Source organism: Aythya ferina, assembly GCF_964211825.1.
Source record: "Aythya ferina genome assembly, chromosome: 1".
NCBI lineage: Eukaryota > Metazoa > Chordata > Aves > Anseriformes > Anatidae > Aythya > Aythya ferina.
Genome location: NC_140296.1, coordinates 160,301,403 through 160,318,885, shown reverse-complemented (window position 1 = coordinate 160,318,885; position 17,483 = coordinate 160,301,403). Strand labels below are relative to the sequence as shown.

Genomic DNA, 17,483 nt, shown 5'->3' with positions numbered 1-17,483 from the left:
GAAACCCAAGTCTTTCACTCACTGATTTTTTTTTTATTTATTTAATATTTCTATTTTATAATCTGTCCCAGTCACCACCACTCTACGCTGATACTGTAAGTTAGAAATAAGGTTAAAAGCATTAGGAGCTTAGTTTCTTGCATACTTCAGTCCAAGTCGATAGTTTAAGTGAAACTGTTGTGAATACTGCCATCTAGGGGTTGTTTTTTGAAGCGAATCTGGGCAGAATTGCTTTTCCTGAAAATGATAAATTAACATAAATGAAATCTATTGACATAGAACCCCCTGTCAAGGAGTAACAAAGAGAAAAGAAAAAAGCTATTTTGGAGGAGGAAAAGTACTATATATAAGTCACATCAAAAAGTCTGGATTTGATTGTATTCAGTGTAGGATTGGAGAGTCATTCAATGTATTTGTTTTGCGTTTTGATTAGTATAAGCTTTCAAGTAGATGAAGATGCATTTTACCAGGAGATTATTCTTTCCCTGTTAGCAGCTCTAATATAAATTAAGACATGAACGTACCTTGTTGGATTTTACTTGTTCAAGGTATGCCGAGTTCTTCTATTCAGCTCTGAACTACATATGTTTAAGTAGATTAATTAAAAGTGATGGAAAAATTAACTCTTGTGTGACTGAGGCTCAAAAATCAGTTTACATATTTATGAATGCTGTGTCAGTCATCTTTTAATAAATGCACTAAAATACTGGCTGTTTTGGAAACAGAATAGCTTAAAGCAGCAGAAAACCTACCTAAATTGTTACAACTTTTTTGTGTTAAGGACTTAGTGAGCCATTCAGTTCTCTTCTTGCTACCCCCCTGGGTGACAACTTCTAGTGGAAAAATTCATTGAAATTTTTTTTTTTCTCTATTTCAGTTTATGAACTTACACCGTTCCTTTCATTCACTCCCAAAATCTAATTAGGCTTCTGCTACAGCACTGTCCAAATAACCAGAGATTCTCGCAGGCAATGTTTTGATCAGAAGAGGGGGGATATCTGGTCCTTTCCAGGAAAAGGGTGTGCTCCCTTGGTTTGGTTTCATTGGCTGAAGTCAGCTGAACGCATCGATCTCACTTATTTACAAAGGTGGGGATCTTTGGGGGTGGATTTTTGCCTTGATCTGATTGGGACACCAGAATCCGGCTGGATACTGCTCTCAGGCTGTGGTGTGGTAAATGTAAGGCTGCTTCGCACTGCAGCCCTTCAGGCAAGGAGCAATTCTGGAGAGAAAGCATGCCAAGATACACGGTGCATGTCCGAGGGGAATGGCTGGCAGTGCCGTGCCTCAACGGTGCTAACACAGTTGGATGGCTGGGAAGGGAAGCTGTGAGACGGTACATGAAAAACAAGCCTGATAACGGAGGATTTACATCGGTGGAAGAAGTAAAATTTTATGTTCGAAGGTGCAAGGGTCTTGGCTTGCTGGATCTTGATGACACAGTGGAGGATGCCCTAGAGGACAATGAATTTGTTGAAGTTGGTAAGCAAAACCTTAGGCAATGCATGACGAAATGACTGCAATGGCACCTGAGTTAGCAAGCTGTGTTTTAGGTGATCTAAAATTGCATCAGAGATGGTGTCTAAGATTTTTATGGAAAAATACCGAAATGTAAATTCTAACAGAACTATTTAGCGTTTAGAAACTACAGGGTGCTGTATGTATCATCTGTATATGATGTCTTATATTCTCTATGATTGTTCAGGAGATGGAACATATGTCCAAGGACTGGGCTCTCCTGTTTCTGTCTTTAGATAACCTTAAATAAACTACATACACACTAATTATTTTCCTAGAGGCATACAGATATGTTTGGTGATGATGACTGCAAATTAGTATACTTACTGTTGTGTACTGTAAAGAATAACATATTAATCTATACTTAGAGTAGAGTTTAATCCTGTTCATGTTTACTTTGGATATTTCTTCTAGTTATAGAAGGAGACATAATGTCTCCAGATTTCATACCGTCTCAGCCGGAAGGAGTTCATTTGTATCCTTTTTTGAGCAAGCCATGAACTTTTTATAATTCCAGATTTATAATTTTCTAGATTTCCATGTTCTTTCAGTGTTCCTTCATTTTTAAAAGACATGGCCAGTTTTAATCGAATGGACACGACTACTTTTGACATCATGTTTGCCATTTCTTTTCCTTTACGTAACTTTCAGATATAGCAAATACCGAGAACCAGAACAGGTAGGAATTACCAATGGTCTTACAACTCAGTAATGATCCTCATATTCTTCAGAGCTTGTGAAGAGTTAGCCACTGCAATATTCATGAGATCAGTGGCTGTTAGGTTTGCTGGGCCTGGGAATCTGAACTGTGATTTGCTCATTGCACTTTTATTATGGTGTTCCTATCTTATGAATGAGAGCATGCATGATCTTCCTGCCATCGCTGAGCTTTTGCTGTTTTTGTTGTTGTTGTTGTTTTAATACTGTGATCATTAAGCAATTCTATTTGTATATGTATCCCAAACTAAAAGGTGGTTCTTTGGTGTAGTATATTTCTTTAGATGGCAACAGCTTAACAACGGAGGACCTGGTCAGTTTGGGAAAGGGGCTCTACAAGATAAAGGTAAAGATTCTGAACAAACATAGCAAAAAGTCTTGTTTATCTTTCTACAATTAGAATTAAATGATGTAATAGATAAAATTACATCAAAAATGCATAAAAATACTCATTTTCTAGCTCACACCTGAAGCTGAAGCTAAAGTCAAACGATCGCGAGAAGTAATTGAAAGGATTGTAAAGGAACAGACAGGTAAATATTTGTATCACTAACTATTAATTGTTTTTGTCAGACGCTATGAAAACTATCTCAGGCTCTCTCCTTACCCAGAAATGTGTGTTTCTTGCAGTTGTTTATGGAATCACCACAGGGTTTGGGAAGTTTGCCAGAACTGTCATTCCAAACAGTAAACTTATGTAAGTTATGTGTGCAGTTCTCTTCTTCCTTTCTTCTGAGGAAAGAAAGAAGATGGAGCAGCTCTACACTGCATGCTTACAATTAGATGAGAGGGGGCTGCTTTAGTATTTCTGTTTTGTGCAAAATAAAACTTGAATTTCAAAAACTTACTTATTTTTTTATGTAACTCTTTTTTTTGTCTTCATAGGGAGCTTCAAGTGAACCTGGTTCGATCACATTCTGCAGGTAATGAGAAATCGCTTGGTGCTTTCCCTTCCCTGTGCTGTTGATAGCAGGTGGGTAACTGAGCCCATTACTGTTTCAGGTGTGGGGAAACCTTTGACCCCCGAGAGGTCTCGCATGCTGTTGGCGCTGAGGATCAATGTTCTAGCAAAAGGGTACAGCGGAATTTCCCTAGAAACCCTCCAGCAAGTTATCGAAGCATTTAATGGTAAAGAAAGATGCTGAAAGAAAGCTTCCCTCTCTTTTGTTGTTATTGTTGGTAGTGTGGTTTGTTTGTTTTTGTTTTTTGTTTTTAACTCTTTCTTTAAAGGATGTAGCTCAGTGAGTCAAGCTATGTATGTTGTTTATTTGACTTTGTAGCTGGGAGAGATCAGGACTTGTTCCTACCCAGGCTCATGGTTAGAGACCATTCCTGTAGTGAAGAACTCAGGGGTGAGCAGAAGCAGCAGGAGAGGCTGAGATGCCGCAGGCAGGAGTTTGGGAAAAGAGCCCCCGAGGATGAGCCCAGTGATGAGCTCAAGGCTAAGCAAGAGGCTTCTGGTAGAAATGGAAGCCAAACATGGATGATTTAGATCATGGTTCACCCACAGTCTGAAGTGCAAACCTGATTGTATGTCTTATGTTTTCTGCTGTGAAAGCTGTGAGCACACAATAAAAGGAAGGGTTCCCTGCTCACAAACAGGCTGAGGCCAGCAGTGAGTGAGAGCTGTTTCCATACTTTCTGCTCATATTGGTGTTTGCTGAGCAGATGCACCTGTTTTTGTGAGTAGATCCCTGAGAGGTGCCCAAGTTTTCACAAGCAGGCCTACCAGGCAGACCCGCAGCAGAGCGTGGTCAGCAGTGCACGTTGCCACCACAGCTGTCACAGCAGCTGAAGCAGAGTGTCCCTGATGGACACCACAGCAGGGAGACCAAAGGGGTGTCTCTGCTCTTTGTTGGTGGCTCTTCTTTGATGGTCCTTCTGGCAAGACGTGCTACAGTGGCAGTGGTGACCAAAGAGCACCTCTGCTCCCTGCTCAGGACTTGTTTTGAGGATAAACAGGTTCCCTGGGCTCTATTTCTTCATTTTCACACATTCAGTGCCCAGAGGGATGAGGAAAGGGAAAGGGGTTTGGAGATGGTTTCCAGGAGGTACTCAGTGTTTAGTGAAGTGGGAAATGGTCAGATACCTTTGGCTGGTGGTCAGCCTGTGATGGGAAGCTAAGAGCAGCATTTTAGCTGCCTGGCCATGTGCTTATAGACCCCTAGCTGTGGTCCCCCCTCCTTACAGTACTGAATTCAAAAGGGAGTCAATTTCTTTATAAATTGCAGCCATTCTTGGAGCATGGACAAACCTGTCTGCACAACAAGTAGTCCTGTTGGTGCTATTGATAACAGATAACCATTACAAGATGTTACTGTGACCATCTTCATGTGCTGGCTTCTCTGTTTTCCAAGGAGCATATCAAGGGGAAGCTCTAACAGAAGTTGTATTTGTTTTTTGTTTTCTTTCTAGCATCCTGCCTGCCTTACATCCCTGAGAAAGGGACAGTCGGGGCCAGTGGAGACTTGGCTCCCCTCTCTCATCTTGCTCTGGGATTAATTGGAGAAGGAAAGATGTGGTCCCCAAAGAGTGGCTGGGCTGATGCTAAATATGTAAGATTTAAAAGTCTTTAGATTTTGTGTACCAGTTTGAATTGGGACTGGGTTGTGTTTAACAGCTCATCCTCTACCTTGAGGAAGGCAGATCCATGAGAATAGAGCAAGTAACCCACATGACAGGGGACCAGAAATGAATGCCCAGCATGTTATTAAGTCCTAAAGAAATATCACGTCATAGTATCATAATGCAGATTATAACTAGATTATAATATAATTTATAACTAGATTATAATATAATTATTTTTTAATTAATTAATTGTTACCTTGTCACTAATGCATCAGCAGATTGATCTAGCATTGAACATCTCCAAGTCTGGCCTCTCCGATGTTTTTCAAAGTAGCTTGTTCTGTCAATCCTGACGCTCCTATCCATGAATATTTATTCATAATATTTATCCACCAGATTTATTAAAGGATTGATAATTATACCATCATGGTAGGCTGTAGAAGTACACAGAGAGGAGTTAGGGAGGAAGGAGGCCAGCATGTGCCAGACCTTCTGTTTTCAGATGTTGGAGAGACCTTTATTATGAATCTATGTAATATTTGAAGCATCACCTATGTAATATTTGGAGCATCACCATCTCAGCTTTTGCCCATCTCCCTGGAAATGCAGGAAACAGTTGATGGGAGGGGAAACGGGGCAGTAGACAAATTAAGAGCTTTGTTCTTCAAGTCGGTGGCTCCTGGTAGAGCTCTGTAGCAAAAATGGAATTGAAGGCAGACTCCCCAGGACATATTTTCAACATGAGATCATCCAGCCTTCCCACCTTCTCTCTCTCACTCTCCCTGTTTCTGCCATTGCCCAAATAGTTCCTTGTATCATTTCCAGAGGAAAGAGGATCTGTTGTGGTTTGGGACCAACTGCACACCTCTGAGGTTTGTTGCCTCTTCAGCTGGAAGGGCTGAGAGGACTCTTACCAAAACCAAGGTTACACTGTTCCTCCATTTCCCACAGGAGTGATTTTATGGAACAGATATGCACAGAATAAACCGAGTAGGGCTCTTTTCCACCAGAGGTTTTCTATAGCAAGGGTTAGGGAATCATCTATAAGGGAACAGTTTATACCAAGCCAAACCTGCTGTGTGGTAGGGGGTAGGCAGAACCATCTTCCCAAGGTGTTTCCAGCCTTCTCTCATATTACTCTTTCCCATGAGATAATACATGATAGCTGTTCATGGGCTGTGACAGTATCTCACGTTGGTGCTCCTACTGCCTTCCTTTATGGAACTGGGAAATGAGGTGATAGTTTAGAAGCTCCAAAATGCTGTCCTTTATTTTGCCCAGCAGAAAAATTAACTTAAAATGTTCATAATATAAAACTGCTTTTCTTCCTTCACTTGGGGACTTTTTTTGTTGTTAATTCATTTATGGAAACAGTTAAGATTTTATAGTTTTGGTGGTTGAATTACTGGGAAAAAAGAAATCATTAATTATGTTTTCATTAAACTCTTTCACAGGTCCTGGAAGCCCATGGTCTGAGACCAATTACCTTGAAACCAAAAGAGGTAATAAAGTGTAATGATGCCAGCTGATGAAAAACAAGCTTAGTCAATCACTAGTTGCTTTATACTTGCTATGTAAGCCTGAAATTAATTAACAGTCATTTTAAATTAAGCTACAGAAGAGTATTTGAAGTCAGCCACAGGGAGGGATACCAAAGATCCCATTCTCCAGCAGGGTTTATGGCAGCGTTCCCATTGCAACTCCCATCTACGTGGCAACTGCAGCTATCAGAGAAGCTGTGACTGCAGGGCTTCAGGACAGCAGAAAAATAAGCTCCATCTTTACCCCCATTTCAATATCACTGGTAGAATCCAGTCCTTTTGCCAGTGGTAACTGGTACAGATCTGTATTTCCAACCACTCCTGACCCTTCATTGGCAGAAGTTATCACAGTTGCCGTCCCGTGTGTCTCCAGGCCAGTGGAACCTGGTGTAGTATTGCATTGATGAGGACAGGCTTCTTTTTGCTGATAGCCACAGCAATGCACACAGTACTAGTAGATCTATCCCTTGCAGCACCAGTGCAGACCTATCTTTTTGGTTGCCAATCAGCTGTTCACTTTGCTGTCTCTAGAGGCTTGGTATTCAGATCTGTCTTCATCTGAGCCCTCTGAAGATGCTTCTCAGCCCTTTGACCATAGAAAGAGCTCAAATGACTGACTTGAACCAGATATCTGTCTTCTAGATTGGTTAAAACTGGGTGAGATGAATCTCACTTAAATATTAAAGTTTACATGGCAATGCAGCAGATGAGAGGGCTGGTGAGGGGGCTCAGAAGCTGTAAAACTCAGGGGAAAGAAGCCAAACTCAGTGTCTCCTAAAGTCAAACGGCAAGCTCCCATTGCTCTAGGTGACACTGCTTGGCAGGGGGTTGGATTAGAAGATCTTCAGAGGTTCCTTCCAGCCTCAACCGTTCTGTGATTCTGAGATCAGCCTCATGTTTGTTTAGAACAAACCTGTGGCTCGTTTTAGCTGAACTCAACAAATCTTTGAAAGCAGTGATAATTTTTAATTCTGTTTTAACTCTCTATTTCTTTATTATCATTGTTGTTTGCACAACCCATGCTCTTAACTTCTTTGGTTTAATGACTTAAGAAATAATAATAATAATACAAATAAAATCAATAATAATACTATTAAACATTCCACTTCCAAAGCACTTGGAAAAGACTTAAATTTTGAAATAACATGAACTAAATAAACCTCTTTCTTGGAACCACTGGCGTTCCAAAGGTGTTTATAATAACTTAGTAGGGTCATGAACATTGACAATTTATGTAGCAAAGATACCCAGTCAAGCTGTGCTTTTTATGATTTTCTTCAGGACAACCCAGGGAGCTTAGCAAAGGTCTTTACATGCCTTATACAAGAAAGAGAATTATCCCTGAGATGGGTAATTATCACAGCATGTGGAATAGCTGCAATGAACTCGCTGAACATCTGCTCTCTCTTTGAAGGGTCTGGCCCTCATCAACGGGACACAAATGATCACCTCGCTGGGATGTGAAGCAGTTGAAAGAGCCAGTGCCATCGCTAGGCAAGCAGACATAGTCGCTGCCCTTACGCTTGAAGTCCTGAAGGGTACAACTAAGGCCTTTGATACCGGTGGGTACTGGACCTTTCCTGACTGTTTGCTTAAAGGCATTGGAGAGAGGCAAAACTTATCAGTCTGATTTGTCTTACTAGACATCCATGCTGTGCGCCCACACAAAGGGCAGGCTGAAGTGGCATTTCGATTCAGGTCCCTCCTGGATTCTGACCACCATCCATCAGAAATAGCAGGTGAGTAATCTCAACCTTCACCCTGCCAAGTTGCACAGGACAGGCTGGGTCTCCCAACTGCAGCACCTATGCTTTTGTGTGAGGAATATCTGCTTTTCATCCCATTGTTCCTTCTAGAGAGCCATCGATTTTGTGACCGAGTTCAGGACGCGTACACAATGCGTTGCTGTCCTCAGGTAAAAACTGAATTTATTTCCTTTCATAAAAAGAGAAAAATGATGGTAAAGTGCCCACCTCAAAAATACTGTCATCTGTGCATTGTCTGACACCACTAGAGAAAGAGATTTTATTTTGCTTCTCCCTTACTTCAAAGTTAATATTAATAGGGATGTGTAATTTGCTGATCCCATGCACACATCCCTCAGGCAGTATCTGGCAATGCTGTGCTTGGGTCTGAAAAAGATCGGATACTGGTAGCAGGGGGAAGGCACTGGTTTTCCCATTTGTAGGCTTTAGAGGGTATTTCTTCTGCACTGAAATTAAGACCATGAACTGGGGAAAGGTGTTTCCAGCCAGAGAGATAAATTGTTCAGGTAGCTGTCAATCATCCTGGATGAACACAATGCCATGAGCTTTAACATGAGTTAAAGAGAGCACATGCAAGTGGATCAGCACCCCCGAGGATGAACTAAGTGTCCAATCTAGCTCAGGTGCTAATGTCTTGTTCTAGGTCCATGGAGTTGTAAACGATACAATCGCTTTTGTGAAGGACATCATGATGACTGAAATCAACAGTGCCACAGACAACCCTGTATCTTTTTATGAATTTATTTCTTGGTAACATTTTACTTGTCCTTTATTTATTTATTTATTTATTTATTTTTCTAAGTAATTATTTGTATACGAGGCAAAAAATTCCTAGTTGGTTTCAGTCAATAACTACCACTGGCTGCAATGTCAGCCTCTCTTCCTTTCCCCATATCTGCATCAGTGCATGCAAGTGTGTGCTGGGGCAAGGGCACCACCCATGCATTCAGTCTAGTGCATGTTAAGGTTTCCTAGATAATAATCCATATGCTTCTGTTGCATATGTAGATAGGTGGGACTTGGTAACCAAATGCACTTAGATGAATGGTAACTTGTATGAAACACTTGGTGGTGCAGCACTGGTGAGAGCTGCATTCCAGGGCAAGGTTTGCATTCCATCAGGGAAGGCAGACAAAACGTATGTGACTGGTAAACCTCCTCGCGGTTCAGCCTGGTAAACTGTGGGCACACTTTTTGTGCTGGCACTGAGCGAGGCTGGATTCTCCTCAGCATTATGAAGATGCTACACGTAACATCCCACTGATAGCTGACATGCATCACTGCTTGTTACCTGTCTAAAATTGTACATGCCTTGGAGAGAATCTATCAGGTAACTAAGAAATTGTGCTGGGATTCAAACACATGTGTTTCTTTGTACCCCTAATAATCCCACCCCCTAATCAAACACCTCTTTTCATGCAGTCCATTTGAAAAAAATACATGTCAAAACTCTGTCTACAAGTTTGGAGAACTGAGATTGGGCCTTCATTTTCTGAAAAGTACGTAGTTGTGATACAGTGTATGTGCAAATAAAAGCCTACTAGTGCAAACATATCTTCAGATAAGATATTCTGATTGCTCATATATATCTTTCACGTAAGCTGTATTTAATTCATATTTGTGCCTTAACCTCTCCTTAAAGATGGTGTTTGCTGAAAGAGCAGAGACCATTTCTGGAGGAAATTTTCATGGTGAATATCCTGCAAAGGTAATTAAGCATATAGAGAAAAAAGACATTATAGCTTCTGATTTTTTTTCCTGTCACCTAATTTAATGAGGACGTCTTTTATAGGCTTTGGACTACTTGGCAATTGGTGTGCATGAACTCGCTGCAATTAGTGAAAGAAGAATTGAGAGGCTCTGCAACCCCTCACTCAGTGAACTGCCTGCATTTTTAGTCACCGAAGGAGGCCTGAACTCCGGCTTCATGATTGCACACTGCACAGCAGCTGCCCTGGGTGAGTGCTTAAGTAGTACCAATAGGGCAAGCTAGAAAGATCAATTTACACTGAGGCAGTTGTAATTTGGTAGTTGTCAAAGGATCTCACTCCTGTTTTCCTTCTCTTCTCCACATGCTTTGAGCTGGCTGGGTGCGATGTCTGAGCATTCAGTGCAGCTGCAATTATTTCAGCTCAGGGTTCTTTGTTCTGCACTGACCCATGAGCAAATTTAGTGCTCTGAGCATGCAAACCCATAGGTGGACTTCAGGAATGCTTGCATCTTGATGGGCTTGGCAGAGAGTCCTCTGTGTACAGAGTTGCCAGCACATATCTCCAGCTGAAATCAGTGAGAGCTCTGCACCCAGCAGCCTGCAAATCAGCTCAGATAAGGCTGTAAAATTCACAGCAAGCTCTGCAGGTAACACGCTCTATCTGTCTGAGCCATTCTACCAAACCTAGATCCTGTGTTTGAATAGGTATGGTCTCTAAGTGGAGGCACCTTCATTCCTCAGTTCTCATAGGGACACCACTTGTGTCAAAGCTGGGCTGATACCCTTAGCACTCGGTGTCTCCATCTGATGGCCAGGTATCTACACCAGTAGCAAACTCCACAGGAGTTTCCAGGGCTGCGTATCAGAGGAGCACACGAAAAAAAAGCACTGCTATATTTTTCCTCTAGTACTCATGACTAAACCAACAACAAGCATGCTGGCCTCTGTAATATTACAGTTCAGGGACGCACTAACCCACATGAAGATAAACATGCTGCAAGCAGAGGGTAAAATGTAAGTAAGAGTTGCAAACAGTCAGGAACAGAGGATGTCGGATAATAAGTAGATAAATACCCTACAGAAAAACAGTCAATGAGCTAAATCGATGCAATAAAATGGCTCTGCCCAGAGGCTGTTTTGGGAAATGGGACTGGAATATGAGCTGAAGGACTCGTCGCTATGTTTGAAGGCTGGCAACTTTTCCTTTTGGCCAGACAGAGTTTGTGATGGCTGCAGACCTCAGCTGCTGCTGGGCTCCAGGTGCCAGGGGCATCTGCTCTGCTCACAGGCCTCACACTTACAGCTTGTGTCTGCCACCCGAGAGACCCTGGGGCATTCCCCAGCCTCCAGCATGGCAGTGAGGACAGCCCTGCCTCCCAGCCCATCACGGTGCTGAGGCCAGGGGCTCGTGGTGGGGAGTGGGCAGACTTTCTGTCTTTGGTTAATATTTCTATCTAAAGACCAGTATTTGGTGACTGTTTTCAGATGTGGTGGTAGTTTTCAAGATGTTTATTACAAACAACTCAGCTAAAATATTGATGTGTTCTCCAAAGAGGAGCAGCTGTTGTATTCTCCACTGCAGTCTGTGGTGGTGGATGGGCTCTTTGCTTCAGGCTGGCTGTTGCTTCTGGTGTCACTGCCCTTTCTGCCCAACATTCACTGCATTGGGTTTTTGCAGTTTCGGAGAACAAAGCCTTGTGCCATCCCTCCTCTGTGGATTCTCTGTCCACCAGTGCTGCTACAGAGGACCACGTATCCATGGGAGGATGGTCTGCAAGAAAAGCATTGAGAGTCATTGAGCACGTGGAACAAGGTAACATTAAAACACTGACTTCCATACAAACCTTATATATTTAACTGGATTAAGATATTAATGCCATTCTTTTTAGATGTTTAGATGATTAGAAAAAAGGCTGACAGAACTATGCATCTGAAAGAACTATTTAAAAATATTTTATTAAGTATATACTTTTACAAGCAGTTGGAATAGAGATGAGGTAAATCCAGGGCTAAGTGTTTCCTGTGAAACAAAACTACTCACTACAGGATGCTCAGCAAAACTGTCATCTCTTGCTTTGAAGTACAGATTGCTCTCTTGCTTTTCTGTTTTTTCCTTTTATTTATTTGTTTGGCAGGTGATGTGCTTAGATACAGATGTCAGCTGTTAGTGGAAGAACAGAGTAATACATAGGTCACAAACACTAAACTCATTCGCCCACTCAAGTTTATACATGTGAGTGCTCTAAAGACTTAGTTTTATGGAACTGCATTCTTCACGTGCAGACTAGTGAGTCTGAGAAACATGTTTCAACATTGTGTTGAGAAACAATATATTCTAGATCAAGCTGATTTAGCCAGCTCCTTTGGTGAGTTGGCTCGTGAGACTGAGGAACTAATGCCCATAATCATCAGGTCTGAGGTGGGCAGATAAGTTTCAAACTTTTCCAGAAAGAATAATCTCCTTCAAAGTTTCATAAGCCAAGCCTTTATACAGCTCAGTCCCCTTTGTTCATCTCAGCCCTAAAAAGTTTTCTGATTCATGATGCCCATTACTTGGGGTATTCAAGATACCCTGGAAGTGATATTTATGGGTATAGGACCCCCCTTGCTGTTGTGATTCCCTAGTTCTGGCTATCGAGCTGCTCGCTGCCTGCCAGGGCATTGAATTCCTACGCCCTCTGAGGACGACAACGCCATTGGAGAAGGTCTACGACCTTGTGCGCTCAGTTGTGAGGTAAGATCAGATAAACGCAACAGGCAGAGGTCACGGGCCGCTTTGGAGACCTGCTGCCGCTAGTGGTTAATGTTTGGCCAATGTTCTCACTGGGTCTCGTTGCAGGCCTTGGATGAAGGACCGCTTCATGGCCCCAGACATCGAAGCGGCTCACAGGCTGCTGGTGGAGCAGAAGGCGAGTGTTGGCTTCTGGCGGGGGCGGTGTGCTCTGTCCTCAGGGGCACGCCACGGCTCTGCTCTGGGGATGTCCCTCGCTGTGGTCACTGGCCGGAGTCAGTAACAGCGCCCATTTGCCCAGTCCTGTGTAATAAATGGTTTACATTACTAAAACTGGCGGGGAGCTGCTTGAGGGCAGGGTCTCACACCCCTGTCCATATCCACGGGATCCCATTTCCAATGGGATCCTTCTCCGGACAGGGATCCTCATTCCCCAGGTAGCATGCTGCCCAGCCATGAGGCCCTCGGGCCTGGCAGGCTGCTAGAAGAGGTAAGGGGAGGTGCATGAGGGAACAGCAGGGGCCTTAGCAGCGCTAAACCAGGCCAAGTGTTTGTACAGCTATGGGACTGCACAAACATCTCTCACTTGTTTTTAAAAGGTAAATAATAAACAATCAGTGAGCATAAGCAAATGAGAGATCACAGTCCCCCCTCTGTAAGACTGTGCCTTGCAGCCATCGGTCTTACAGCCTTGAAAGAAGAGACATAGGAGACTGTAGAACATTTTCCTCTCCTTGTCTGCCTTAAATACCAGACACTATCCCTTCCATTTTTCTTTAGGCATATCAGCTGTCATTTTGTTTCCCTGGCCCCTTCATGACCCAGGGATTTGGTAACTAGTGACAGTGATCCTCTCCCAACTATTGTACACCAAGCATTTGCCTGCTAACAAGACAAGATGCAATGTTTTCATCTTGAATCCTTTCATCTCATCCCCCCAGAGCTGTCTTTTCCTGTCCTCTCTCAACTCCATCCACATGCTCTTCCCTAAGCCCCACTCTTTGCTTTGCTAGTTCTGCTGATCACCTACAGCTTATTTATGCAGGTCTCTAATTCTCAGCTGCATCCCAGTAACTTTCCCACAAGGTTTCCTGAACTCGAGTATTGATGTCTAACTGAGTATGAAGAGTATTCTTCAGTTTTCCTTCTAACAATCCTGTTTCACTTTATGATTCCACAGGTGTGGGATGTAGCTAAACCTTACATTGAAAAGTACAGGAGAGAACACATCCCTGAGTCAAGACCTGGTTCACCAACAGCCTTCTCCCTGGGATCACTGGCAAAGAAAACACATATTGGCCACGACCACTCACATCAGAACGAACTTTAATAGTTGCTCTCCTCAGGTACAGAGCAGACCCTTTCCAGGACCTTCCCTGTGTATGGCTGTTTCACCAAAAATCAGAGTGGTTTCTTCGGATGACCCAAAAGAACTGTTTGTCTCACTCAGGAGCACATAGCAATGGAAGAAAAATGGCTCACTAGTTTCTTCACATGTGAAAGACAGCTCTGTCATAATAGTGTGGATTTGACTGAACTTCCTGAGCTTTTGAACATAAAATATTCAGACTTCTGCTGAAACCAGTGGATGTTTTATTCAGTGTCTCTTGCATTTGTTCTGTCAGCTCTTTGCTTATCTTCTCTTTATGTGTGCCAAGGATACTGAACAGCTGAGATCTGTTATTCTCACCTCTTTTTCCTTTTTCATTTGGATAACTGCTGCAGTACCCTTCATTCTGCCACATGCAAAGTTATCTCTGACACTTAATTCTTCTCTCTCGCTCCTCCAGCACTGTGCAAATTTTACGTGAGGTATACAAATTCTTGTGTAATGAGAGCATTTTTAGAACAGGTGCTTCACAAATCAAAAAAGCTGTGTGCAAAAGAACATGCTATGGGTATCATTGCTCCAGAACAAATACGTTGTGTTCTGATGATGGACTACATTTAATGCAGCTTTCCAAGACCTATGGGCTCACATCTGCAATAAAAGTAGAGAGGCTTCATATACAGCTGTAGCAATGTGTTTTCCTGTCATGATGAAAAAGTGAAACAAAGCTTTAGCCTAGAAATAAGCAGGACAGGTGGCAATGGGGCCTGGAAAGGGTACAGACTCTGGGGAGGAAGAGGTGGTATGGATGTGAACCAGCGCTGGAGACCTGCACTTCCATGGCTTCCTGGGCATCCGTCTGGCAGCAGAGGGCTTTGTCACCATGGAGAAACTTGTGTGGTAACGTGCTCTGTGTTACAACACTGACCTCTGGCACAGGCTATGTATTTTGCAAGGGAGGACTCGGGACTTAGCTTCACATCACAGCACAGTGACAACAAGTAAAGACCAGTTAAAAAACATCAGCCTTGGCAGTACATGCCTGATAACCACAGCCACGTGTGGGTTCAGCATGGACTAAAAAAAACTCCCTGGCCATCAGCTATGCTGCACAAGCAGTTTAATTGCTAGTTTGGGGCCACCCATATGTGTCTCTGGGTGGGACCTGCAATGATAAATGTGCCCCAAGGACAGGATTCACACCCACTGGAAAGCTGGCAGGGAGACACTGAACCTGGCCAGGAGAAAACATGACTTGCAGGGTGTCCTGCCCTGCGCAGAGCCAGGTGACTTTTGACTCGTCACATCAAGATATAAACACGAGCGTGGTGCTGGGCCCTTAGCCCAACACTACGTAGAGCTGGGAGTGAGGGTACCCACCCATGTGTGTGAGATCCCAGTTCGGCCCCCTCTGTCCCTGGCCCCTGTCTCTCCCTCCTGTGCCAAGTCTGTCTCCACCCCTCCAGCTCTGGGCTCTCTGCAGCAAGCCTATCTCAACCTCCTGCTGAAGCTGTTCCATTTTGTACGAAATTGGCTATTAATTAAAATCAGCTGCGAGAGTGACCCTAGGAGATATGTGCCTGGTTGTTCATCCGTTTGCCCTCAGCCTTAGGGTATGGCTACATCATAGCTTCCCCAACAGCAAAACCAGCAGGCGCAGCTCCTACCTGCTCCACTCCTACCTACATCCACGTGCTGCAGCAGCCAACGCAGTGAGTGTCATTGCCAAAATGAGCCACATTAACAACAAGCAAAAAAGAAATGTTCTGTGTTTCAGTGTGCTATGCTTTCCCTGGCAGCTGCATGGACGCAGTGGCAGGGCCATGCAGCCGGCCATCAGGAACCACTTAAGCCAGTTATGCTGCTGAAGGATAACCACATCCTCTAACTGCAAACCTCCCGCTAATTATAGCCCTGGGGCATGCTCCAAAATGGCTACTGGATTTGGCCACGTTGATCAGGCAAGCACATGGTTTGAAATTCCCATCAGAGCTTGTGCATGAGAGCACATTCCCCTCAGGTCAGTAGTTTCAGGCCACAAATGACTATTTCTGTCCAGCAAGAGAATATTTGAGGTTTTCCTTATGCCAGCGTGGTCCTGCAGATGTTGTAGGCACTTCGGAGAAGACGTACTGCCTCGCTGCACGGCAGAGGATAGGCACTAGGCTCTGACACTGCATATAGCAATTAATGGCAATTACAGCCTGGGGCTCATATTAGGGCTGCCACCACTGCCACTCAGTTTGCCCTGCCCTACTGCCTTAAGCTCCCATGTGGGAAAACAGAACCAAAACAGCGTGAATGTAAGCAAAATTTTTAACTCATATTTGTCTTTGCTATGAGGAGTGATGTCGCAGGGCCAGGGGTGTTGCTTCCCACTCACCTCTTCACAGCTGCCTGTGGCAAGTGCAGCCGTCAGCGCTTCCCCTCCCTCCATCCTGCCCTGGTGCACAGCACCTCGGGCACCCAGACCTGCTGGGCACCCTGTGAGGAGCTCTGCCCCGTCACACTGCACACCTCGGGCTGCCAGGGACCAAGGCATGGCCAGGACATGCTGTAGCACTGCTAAGCTCAGGGGCACTGCTCTGACTGTGCGCTGCTTTTTGGAAATGCCTGTGACAATACTCTGACAGCTTTCCCCACCAGCCTGCATTAATGTTATTTGTGAATGCTGTCTCAGGCAGAAAGGACAGTGCAACAGCATGCTTCGGATGTTATTCCCAGTTCTATAAAAGCAAAAGTTCAAACCCACATCTGGTACAACATCTGCTTGCAGGAAAATATATCTAGTGACAGGAACACCATTAAATTATTTTATAAAATGATTTGGTTGGCTAGCCAGAATGAAATCAAACACGAAGAAAGATACTGTATGGTGTGGCTTGCGTGTTTTAGATGTTAACAGATGACCCCAGTGCTCAGGGAGATCAGAAAGACATAAAGTTCCTACATGATTATGACGGCTTTCAAACTAGAATGAGACTGCTGTCCCTCATCAGAAATCTAGTTCACTAACAAGCACCATTCCAAATGTGCATACCTAAGACCCTGGCCCTGTTACAGGTTTCTTAACATTACTCTTCCCAGTTAATCTTACCTAGTTTAGAATAATGGAATCATTAAGGTTGGACAAGTCCTCTAAGATCATCTGGTCCAACCGTCTCGCCCACCACCAATGTCACCCACTAAACCATGCCCCAAGCACCACGTCCAACCTTCCCTGAAACACCCCAAGGAACAGTAACTCCACCACCCCCCTGGGCAACCCGTTCCAGTGCCTGACTGCTCTTTCTGAGCAGAAATGTCTCCTCATTTCCAACCTGAACCTCCCCCGGCACAACTTGAGGCCATTCCCTCTAGTTGTATCACTGGTTACATGTGAGAAGAGGCTGACAACCAGCTTCCCACAACTTCCTTTCTTCATTCATAGATTGTTCGTCTTCTGTGTTTGTTTGTTTTTTTCTCAAATATAACAATTTTATAGATTAAAAATATACAGAAAACTGTCTTATTTCAAACAGGCTTGTTTAAAATAATTTTTATGCACCGGAAAAGAAGGAGAGAAGGACAACTGATATGAAGATGCACCAGACGGCGGATA

The 17,483-nt window shown here is 43.7% G+C and overlaps 1 protein-coding gene across 2 annotated transcripts; it reads left to right on the top strand.

The window, feature by feature from the left end:
- Nucleotides 1–1,118: 1,118 nt before the first annotated feature.
- HAL (histidine ammonia-lyase) lies at nucleotides 1,119–14,562 on the top strand. Of its 2 annotated transcripts, none has more exons than XM_084536879.1 (20): nucleotides 1,119–1,482; nucleotides 1,933–1,993; nucleotides 2,170–2,197; nucleotides 2,507–2,581; nucleotides 2,696–2,768; nucleotides 2,866–2,932; nucleotides 3,121–3,158; nucleotides 3,238–3,363; nucleotides 4,651–4,790; nucleotides 6,258–6,305; nucleotides 7,759–7,906; nucleotides 7,988–8,083; nucleotides 8,201–8,259; nucleotides 8,754–8,834; nucleotides 9,753–9,818; nucleotides 9,903–10,068; nucleotides 11,500–11,634; nucleotides 12,447–12,555; nucleotides 12,661–12,730; nucleotides 13,733–14,562. In XM_084536879.1, exons 1-20 carry the CDS (start codon nucleotides 1,236–1,238, stop codon nucleotides 13,880–13,882), a joined length of 1,983 nt encoding a protein of 660 aa, XP_084393005.1. In that variant the 5' UTR covers nucleotides 1,119–1,235; the 3' UTR covers nucleotides 13,883–14,562. The 2 variants fall into 2 exon arrangements, with proteins under 2 accessions (XP_084393005.1, XP_084393006.1); XM_084536880.1 differs by having other exon boundaries at nucleotides 12,661–12,859.
- The last annotated feature ends 2,921 nt before the right edge of the window (nucleotides 14,563–17,483 follow it).